Here is a 10,333-nt window from a genome sequence, read left to right as displayed (position 1 = left end):
GGAAATGAAAACATATGTTCACATAAAAACTTGTACACTGGGAGTTCCCTGGTGGTCCAGTGGTTAGGACCTGGCACTTTCACTGCCGTGGCCCAGGTTTGATCCCTGGGCGGGTAACTAAGATACCTCAAGCTGTGAGATGCAGCACCCCCCCCCCACAAAAAAAAACAAAACAAAAAAGAAACACCTTGTACACAAACATTCATAGAAGCATTATTCATAATAGTCAAAAAGTAGAAACAGGGGCTTCCCTGGTGGTACAGTGGTTAAGAATCCACCTGCTAACGCAGGGGACACGGGTTCGAGCCCTGGTTCATGAAGATCCTACATGCCATGGAGCAACTAAGCTCGCAAGCCACAACTACTGAGCCCATGTGCCACAACTACTGAAGCCCACACACCTAGAGCCCGTGCTCCGCAACAAGAGAAGCCACCTCAATGAGAAGCCCGCGCACCGCAAGGAAGAGTAGCCCCCGGTGGCCGCAACTAGAGGAAGCCCACATGCAGCAATGAAGACCCAACACAGCCAAAAATAAATAAATAAATAATTTATTTATTTTTTAAGAAAGTAGAAACAATCCAAATGTCCACAAACTGATAATAAACAAAATATGGTACAGACATTTCACGGATACTGCATTTTTTTTTTTTTAACAAACTGAAGGTTTGTGGCAACCCTGTGTTGAGCAAGTCTATCCGTGCCATTTTTCCCAATTGCATTTGCTCACTACGTATCTCTGTGTCATATTTTGGTAATTCTTGCAGTATTTCAAACTTCTTCATTATTATCGTATTTGTTATAGTGATCTGTGATCAGTGATCTTCGATGTTACTATTTTAATTGTTTGGGGGCACCATGAACTGTACCAATATAAGAAAGCAAACACAATCGATAAATGTTGTGTGTTCCGGCTGCTCCACCAACCAGCTGCTCCCATCTCTCCCTCTCTTTAGGCCTCGCTACTCCCGAGACACAACAATATTGAAATTAGGCTAATTAATAACCCTACGCTGGCCTCTAAGTGTTCAAGTGAAAGGAAGAGTCACACGTCTGTCACTTTAAATCAAAAGCTAGACATGATTAAACTCAGTGAGGAAGGCATGTCAAAAGCTGAAACAGGCTTTTGCCAAACCGCCAAGTTGTGAGCGCAAAGGAAAAATTCTTGTAGGAAATTAAAAATGCTATGCCAGTGAACGCATGAATGATAAGAAAGCAAAGCAGCCTATTGCTGACATGGAGAAAGTTTGAGCGGTCTGGCTAGAAGATCAAACCAGCCACCACATTCCCTTAAGCCGAAGCCTAATTCAGAGCAAGGCCCTAACTCTCTTCAATTCTGTGAAGGCTGAGAGAGGTGAGGAAGCTGCAGAAGAAAAGCGTGAAGCCAGCAGAGGTTGGTTCATGAGGTTTAAGGAAAGCAGCCGTCTCCATAACATCAAAGTGCAAGATGAAGCAGCAAGTGCCGATGGAAAAGCTGCAACAAGTTACTCAGAAGACCTAGCTAAGATCATTAATGGAGGTGGCTACACTAAACAACAGATTTTCAGTGTAGACGAAACAGTATTTTGGAAGAAGATGCCATCTAGGACTTTAATAGCTAGAGAGTCGTCAATGCCTGGCTTCAAACCATCAAAGGACAAGCTAACTCTCGTTAGCGGCTAATGCAGCTGGTGACTTACAATGAGATTAATGTTGTTTTCATGTCTGCTAATGCAATAGCCATTCTACAGATCATGGATCAAGGAGTAATTCTAACTTTCAAGTCTTATTATTTAAGAAATCTATCTTGTAAGGCTATAGCTGCCATAGCTAGTGATTCCCCTCGTGGATCTGGGCAAATAAATTGAAAACTTTCTGGAAAGGATTCTAGATGCCACTAAGAACATTCACGATTAATGGGAAAGGGTCAAAATATCAACATTAACAGAAACTTAGAAGTTTATTCCAGTCCTTATGGATGACCTTGAGAGGTTCAAGACTTCAGGGGAGGAGGTAACTGCAGATATGGTAGGAACACCAAGAGAACTAGAATTAGAAGTGGAGCCTGAAGATGTGATGAATTGCTGCAATCCCATGAAAAAACTCTCATGGGTGAGAAGCTGCTACTCATGGATGAGCAAAGAAAGTGGTTTCTTGAGATGGAACCTACTCCTGGTGAAGATGCTGTGAAGACTGTTGAAATGACAACAAAGGATTTAGACTATTACATAAACTTAGTTGATAAAGCAATGGCAGGGTTTGAGAAGATTGATGCCAATTTTGAAAGAAGTCCTATGGTGGGTAAAATGCTACTAAACAGCATTGCCTGCTACAGAGAAATCATTTGTGAAAGGAAAAGTCAACTGATGCGGCAAACATCATTGTTGTTTTGTTTTAAGAAATTGTCACAGCCCCACCCCCTCCGCCTTCAGCAGCCAACACCCTGATCAGCCAGCAGCCAGCAGCCATCAACGTCAAGGCAAGACCCTCCACCAGCAAAAAGATTACGACTCACTGAAGGCTCAGATGATGGTTAGCATTTTTCAGTAATAAAGTATTTTTAAATTAAGGTGCACACATTGTTTTTTAGACATAATGCTATTACACACTTCATGGACTACGGTATAGCGTAAACATAGCTTTCATATGCACTGGGAAACCAAAAAGTTCAAGTGACTCACTTTATTGCAGTATTTACTTTGTTGTGGTGGTCTGGTACCAAACTCACAATACAGTATCATCGTGGTCTGCCTGTATAGCCATACAATGAAATATTATTCAGCCCCCTCTCCAAAAAAAAAGGAATGAAGTACTGACACATGCTATAATGTGGATGAACCCTGAAGACATTATGCTAAAAAGAAGCCAGTCACAAAAGACCACATATTGTATGACTCCATTTATATGAAATGCCCAGAATAGACAAACCCTATTATTTTTACAACTTTTAAAATGTTTCAAATTATTCCAAAATAAAAATTTAGAAAAATAAAATCAGGGCACTTGATGAGATCACCTAGAGACAGTATAGGCAGAGAGGATAAGGAAACTCAGGACAGAACCCTGGGATATGCTAACACTTTAAAGGTTGAAGACAGGTTGAAGACTCAGCAAGAGACTGAGAAAGAGAAAGTAGCCAGCAAGATAGGCAAGTCAGCTATTTGTGCCGCCTGCCAAGACAACAGGGGCGAGGGACATTTTACTGGCCCTAATACTCAAGAGAGCTTAATCAAGACATTTGTCAGATACACGTAGAAAAAAAATCTGGCTGCCACCCAAGCGTAGGAGGGGCAGAGCCTTGCCCCTCAGTGGTGCTTGCTGTGGGGATGAAGATCTATTCTCCTGGGGAAGGAGGAAGATGAAATACCACCAGGGACGGATCTTAGTGAATGTGCATAGTGATCCTGATCTTCATTTTAGAGAGAGGAAACAGAACCAGAAAATCAAGTCATTTGTACAATGAATGTGGCAAAGTTGGGATTCAAAATTTTAGCTCTTAAGTCCATGCTTTTCTACTCCTCCCCCAGCAACCTAGTGAATTGCCAATACCACCTAAAGATCCTTTCGTTTCCAGGGCTGCTAGTCAGTGTTTCCACAAGGGCTACAGTGACTGAGTAAAGTTGCTTCTTAAGAAAGGGTTGCAGGACTTCCCTGGTGGCACAGTTGTTAGGGATCCGCCTGCCAGTGCAGGGGACACGGGTTCGAGCCCTGGTCCGGGAAGATCCCACATGTTGCAGAGCAACTAAGAAATTAAAAAAAAAAAAAAAGCAAGGGTTGGATAAATCAAGAAAATTAAGTTAGACACAAGCAGACTGACATGTATCCCCCTGGGTACTTTAAGGTTAGGTAGGCACACAATAGTGGGGGGCTGGGAGGGCTGCGGTGCAAAGATTTGGGACTCAGTTCACTGCCAATACAGCAGGACGGAGACTGGTCAGCTACCCCAGGTTCAGTTCCCAGGGACAGGGGAACAGGCAATTTGTCAAGACCTGCCTAGTACATCACTCCCCTGCTTAAACCCCTTTAACGGAATCTTTAGAGAGGGTAAAAGAGACAGTAACTGGACAAAGCACAGGTGAGGGCAGGGGTGTCAATGCCGCGAACAGGAGGATGAGTGGACACATGTATCTTAAACACCAAGACTCAGCTCCTGGACACTGGCATCCTGGCCTTGACCCTCTGGGACCCAAAAGATGAGAAGCTGGGAGGACAGGGTTTTAGATGGAGGGAGCATCTGGCAAAGCACTCCACAGAGAGCAAGGTGCATTCTTAGAGCCGAAAGATGATCTCTTTGACTAGAGGGTAGTCACGTGGGACAGTGTACATTTGGCTGCAAAGAAGGTCTGGGGCCAGGTCTTCAGGGCTTTGTAAACTACCTTAGGATTTGAATTTTATCATAAAAGGAAAGGGAAGATGTTAAGTTTATTCCCTTTTTAAATTAAAATTATACTTACACATAATTAAATTGTCTTTAAAAAAATTTAACCACTGTTAACTTAGTTATCCAAACAGACTATAACCTCTTTGAGGGCAAAGCCATTGGATTGAACTACTTCTACCTCCTCAGTATCTAGTGCAGTGGTTCTCAAACTTTAGCAGAATCATGGGATGGGGCCGTGGGTGGTTAACACAGATTTCGCTGGGCCCCAACCTTCAAGTTTCTGATTCACTAGGTCTGGGGTGGGACCTGATAACTGTATTCCTTACAAGTTCCCAGGTGTCGTGACCGCACTTTAAGAATCTGGGGAGAAAGTAAAAGATCCTACAGGGAATCAGTAGAAAGAGTAAGAGAGTATATGAAGACACACTGAGTTCCCAATGCTCTTCTAGACCATATACAAAACAAGCTGGGATAAAAGAGGCTGGAATTATAGAAATCCCAGAGGCAGATTGGAAAAGTAGAGATAAAAACAGTTAATGACAAAACTTTAGCCTAAGGAGGTTTCCCCTCCATTAAAGCCCCTGTTCCAAGATACTCTTCCATTTATAAATAAAAAGCAAAACAGTAAGTTTTTCAAAATTAACAATTTTAGAACAATTAAACAAAACCCACAAAGAATGCTTTTAAAAGAGTAGTTACACATCCTTACCTTCCCTCAATTATCTGTACCTGAAATAAACCTAACCGCCAAGCCTGCACTCCTCTAAATAGACATCATCAATTGCCTGGTGACAGCTACAAGAAGGGAAGGCAAAATGCCTCGGAGGAACTGAAAAGCATCCAGAAAATTTGCTTTGCCAACTTTAACCTTTCTTAGTAATAGAAATGTCAAACTCTTTATTGGTTTATTTTTTTCTTTCTCTCTCTCTCCTCTTTTTCTTGCCTGCGTTTTTAAACTGAACATACAGCATATTTACTAAACGTATAAAATCAAGGCAAGTTGTTAAGGCTGGCTCCTACAGTGGAAGGAGTGCCGAACTGGGAATCAGGACATCTAGTCCTAGCCCAGGCACACACTAATTGTATGGCTTTGTGCTCAGTTTATGCTATAAATGTACAGAGTTGGACAGATGGTCTTTGTGGTCTATTTAAGCTCTGATATTTTGACTTTCAAATCTAAAGAAATAAGCAGCATTATCACACTGTCAGGCACACAAGGGGACAGTCCCCAGATAACTAGAGTTCAAACGAAACATTCTTGTGGGATTCCTTCACCTTCCACCTATGTCAATTACACAACTGGACAAAGGGAAAGCAAACATGGATCAAGCATCAAAAGAACAGCTCCAGATGAGTGCTCAGAGGAAGTGGAATTGACGCTCCCTTTACCTTCTGAGTGCCATGCTGCGAGGTGGGCGCCAGCTCAGCCAGAGCACCATGTTCTGGTGAACAACAGGACCATCAGTAAGAGTGAAAGAAATCAAACACTTTCTGCAGGTCCAATCTTGGTTTCCCTATAAATAAAACATGACTACAGTCGTTTTAAGTTCTTCCTAGTACTGTACCTTTTCAAATTCCGAAACAATCAGGTAAATTTTTTTAACCTGCTATGCATTTACTACTAGTACTTTCATCAATTACACCAAGGAGTTGGTCAAATCTGGCCCACAGCCTGTTTTTCTACAGTCCATGAGCCAAGAATAGTTTCTACATTTTTAAGTGGTTACAATAATCAAAGTAAGAATATTTTTTGACAAGTGAAAATTATGCAAAATTCAAATTTCGGTGCCTATAAATAAAGTTTTATTGGGATGCAGTCATGCTCATTTGTTTACATAATGGCTGTGGCTACTTTCTTGCTATGACATAGTTGAGCAGCTGCAAAAATCTCGAATATCTACTATCTGACCTTTTACAGAAAAAGTTTGCGACCCCTAAGTTACACCACAGCCTATATACCCATGTCATTTTAATAACAAACACTTCCAAGGGTTATTTAGATCATAAAAGACATGGGTAAAGTATGAATAGGAAAATACTGAAAGAGGAAAAGTGTTCGTACAGAACTTGAATTTTTCAACAGATGAGGATAATACTGGCAAGGCCTCCTTGTTTGTGTGTATCTGACATGCAGCTTTCAAACCCAGAAGGAATGACAATCTCTCAATTTTACTGTCTTTCTGCAGCTCTCTATGCTAAAGGAGAAGAGAAAACGACAGAGTAAAACATTATCACTGGAAAATACAGCTAGGAACCAGAATGGCACTACGAAGTTAGGAAGTTTCCTAATGATTTCAAAATCTCACCTTTTAGTAAGGTGTCTGTGTTTTCTGAACCAAAAATAACTGAGACAAATGGTATGACAAGTGTAAGCATGCCACGGGAGGCAAGGGGACATAGTTTTTGAATTGGGGATGCACTAGAGAGATCTGAGACACAGTAACTGTGATACTCACAGGTCAGAGACTTCCAAAGAGCTGAGAGCCAAACAGGTTAACAGACATTCACTCTTACTGATGGAGCCTTTTGATAAATAGAGTTTAAAAGACAAGAAGTACTTGTAAGATTAGAGGTTTTAACAAATGGGTTATTGGGACTGTGAATCTGGGGATCGAGGTTTTTGGTTCAGGCTACCTGCATGGAGCATTCTCATACTACAAACATTAAATAAATTTAGAATCTTGACATGGGGTATTTCTCAAAAAGCATCTAGTCCCGAATCAGCTTCCTAAAATCACATGGACTATTAAAAATTTGAGGATGATGCCAAATAAATGTGCTAATGAAAATTAGGTCACATATTCATTTTTAAGATTTGCACATGTATTTTAAAGACACTTTTACACTGATGTTTACTAGTACAATTGAGACAAAAGGGGCATCAAAGTTAACACCAGTTGCATTGTGAGGGTCTGTTTAGGAAAGGTTTATGCCCTATACAGAGTTTGAGCACTTACCTCTGTTTCCCCTCTGCTAGTCATTATTCAGTTGCCTTCCCTCAGGTCAGAAAAGTTCTCCTTTCAATCAGGACTGGCTCAGCAGTATACCTCCTCTTTGGTGCCTTCCTCTGACAGAGGTGATGTACAGATCTGCACAAACAGACATCCACAACCCTCCTACCTCATCTCACAGGCCATTTCAGAATGGTGATGTGCTTCCCAAACTCCTAACACCAGCCCACTCCTACTATAACACTCATAAGCTCTGCCAGTGTGGGACATGGCCCATTTTTTGGTCAAATGTGAAAGAGAAAGACAGATGAATGGCAAGAAGCAACAGACCATTGATGTGCTAATTAAGGCTAAGTTACTACATTATGCCAAGGGACTACAAACCTTCAAAGTGATGTTTCTTCACAGGACCGCCTCGAAAATTCATTAAAATACCGTAGCAGTTTCAGAATTGTCCATTTAAAATATAATGCAGTTGGTGCAAAGTGAAAGGTTTCCTTTCAACCCTCAAAGTCCTATTTTCCTCATTTTTCCTTAGTACTCTTACAGCTTGCACCTTCGAGTAAATTGTAAAAGCCAGAAGAGGCCTATTACTGTATTGATTCACATATTTCCCCACATTAACTAGTCCCTAACGTGGATATGAAACAAGGAAAAAGATCCGCATGAGCCTGTAGATTAAAGAGCAGAAAACAGTGAGCATTTCCTCTGCAAACCCACCCTGCCTGGACTGAGAGTGGAGGAAGGCTTCCTCCAGGGAGGGAGACGTGTCAAGAGCAGGTAAAGAAATAGGGCAGGTGCCTTCTTGTGAATCAGACATTTAGGCCTCAAGCGAAAAGATTAAGAGAGAAAAATCTAAATATGCAAACATACTACTTTTCACCTTTGGGCATACTCATTGAAAATAATATTTCAGTCTGAACAGGGAAGAACTTGGAAGGAAAGAATTAACTGTCATTGGAAGCTGTGTAACTGAAATTTATTTGGTAAATGAGAAACTCTCAGAAAATAATGAAAATGAGGAGCCACCAGATTTTTTGCTCAATTTTCCTTTTCCTCAAATTCAGAATGGAAATGGGAGGGGGGAGGGAGACATGGAATTATGAAGTAAACATGACACACATTAGTTTACAAGCTTATAGCTAATAAATCATGTTGTTCCTAGCTGCTCAAGGGGTGTGATCTTAGGGAGAAAACACCCCTCAGAAGAACAGAGGGAAAAAAAATCCATGTTAAAGGAGAAGATAAACATGTAAATCGTAGCAAAAACCACATTAGTTAGGTATGTGTAGGGGAAAACAATTGCCTTTTTCTGAGAATAGATTTCCCCACAACTTTAAAATAGATTTCCTCTGATACATACAAATCATACTTGTCTTCTTTCCTAATAAGTATTATCTTTTTATATAAAAAATAATTTCCAAGACAGGAAAGACAGAAACCAGAGGATTTCATTCACATCTGTACAGAAATATTTACTTTTGTTAGACAAAAAACTCAAGATCACAGTACACAGTGCTTATTTATTTAAATACTTGAAAAGGTCAATGATGGAAAAAATAGGTTCATAATGAGAGTTTTATTCATTAGATTTATTTCACCATTTAAAAAAGTGCTGCTTCTAGGTTATCCTAGCCAGATATAGAACACTTCATGACACATGCAGCTACTGTAATATACTATAATAGACACAGCCATTATAGAATGATTTACACTTTGGGAGGAAACTCAATAGTAGTAATGGTGACTATTTATTTAAACTAAAAACATTGATAATATACAAATCTTTTTTCTCATTTGATTGAAAGGGCTATAAAATTCAACATACTGACAAAGGAAACAAAATAATCACACAGGTGACGCCTTTGCTAATCGCCTTGAGCTTACTCCTTCCTTAAAGGAGAGCATCACACTCAGCTATACAATTTTCTAGACTGAACGATGGCTTCAAGGCTGGCCTACCATGAAGGATGGGACTGAAAGAAAGTCACGTTTTTAAAAACGGAGAGAAAAAGGCAAATTGTGCCTCGTGTACTTAAAGTACCCAAAGATCATTCTGAGTAAATGTGAAATAAATAAGTGATCAATGAGTAAATAAAGTCTCTGAGCTGACTTAAACCTAGGAGAGTGAGCCAACTGAGCACTAATAATACCATGTAGAAACGTCTAGAGACATCATTTCTTGAACTCAGTCTGGGAGACCATATCTTGCCTGAATATGTACATTATTTACAAAATATTCCCTTTCGGCCTCTGAAAGTTAGTCATTTTAGTTTGGCTGTTAAGCTGTTTCCTTCCATATGCTAGCCAATACTGCAGTTATAACTATCATTAAAATACTCTTACGCATGAATTACAAATATTAACAAAGTAACTCTGCATGTATAAATATCTCAATATTTCTAGCGGAATTTAAAGCATTCAGAATGTACATAAAAGTATTTGTTTTTGGTAGGGCCAGTATTTTTTTTTTTTTTTAAATCATCGCTGTTTCAATAATGCTTTGTACATAGCAAAGCCCAAAACTGCAAAAACAGTAGCACCAAAACTTGCTCGAAGCCAAAATGTGGAGCTCTTGAGGTCAGCTTGTGTCACGTGCCTGTAGTCAAAAAATATAATTAATGTTTAAAACATGATTAGTATGAAAAGAACAGTTATATGAACAATCTACTTTTAGGGAAGTATTAGCACACTTGTCAGGCTAATTGCATACAGTAATGGTCACCAAAAACATTTATCAATAAAGCCACATGTACATTGCTTAGATAATCATTATCTTAAGACATACTGTAGACATTAATAAAGAAATATCTATAATTAGTTACTATTTGGGAGTAAACAACATCCAAAATGTTATAAATTTTCTTCACATGGGAAGCGGAGAACTTAGACAAATCAACCTGCCACTTTTTAAAACCAGTATGGTCCTTCAAAATGAGAGGTAAGACTGAGACCTCACAATTTTAAGAGTCAATTTCATGGAACTTAATGTGCAATCTCCTGTCCCCAGGAACCAAAAGCTAT

The 10,333-nt window shown here is 39.8% G+C and overlaps 1 protein-coding gene across 10 annotated transcripts in view; it reads right to left on the bottom strand.

The window, feature by feature from the left end:
* Window positions 1-480: 480 nt before the first annotated feature.
* RHOT1 (ras homolog family member T1) overlaps window positions 481-10,333 on the bottom strand; it is a 66,859-nt gene continuing 57,006 nt past the window's right edge. For 6 of the 10 annotated variants that reach the window (XR_012328503.1, XR_012328505.1, XM_019927088.3 and 3 more), the window contains one exon: window positions 8,813-9,908. Coding sequence is in view for 5 of the 10 variants with exons in the window: in XM_019927088.3 (XP_019782647.2) it covers window positions 9,791-9,908 (118 nt within the window). In the remaining 5 variants the exon portion in view is untranslated. Of the gene's footprint in view, window positions 7,448-8,812; window positions 9,909-10,333 lie in introns of those variants that run through there. The other 4 variants (XR_012328502.1, XR_004523678.2, XR_012328504.1 and 1 more) reach the window with 4 other exon arrangements.

The sequence above is a fragment of the Tursiops truncatus genome, chromosome 20 (genome assembly GCF_011762595.2).
Source record: "Tursiops truncatus isolate mTurTru1 chromosome 20, mTurTru1.mat.Y, whole genome shotgun sequence".
Taxonomy (NCBI): domain Eukaryota; kingdom Metazoa; phylum Chordata; class Mammalia; order Artiodactyla; family Delphinidae; genus Tursiops; species Tursiops truncatus.
Note: the sequence above shows the minus strand (reverse complement) of the source record. Positions and strands in the feature narration are given on the sequence as shown.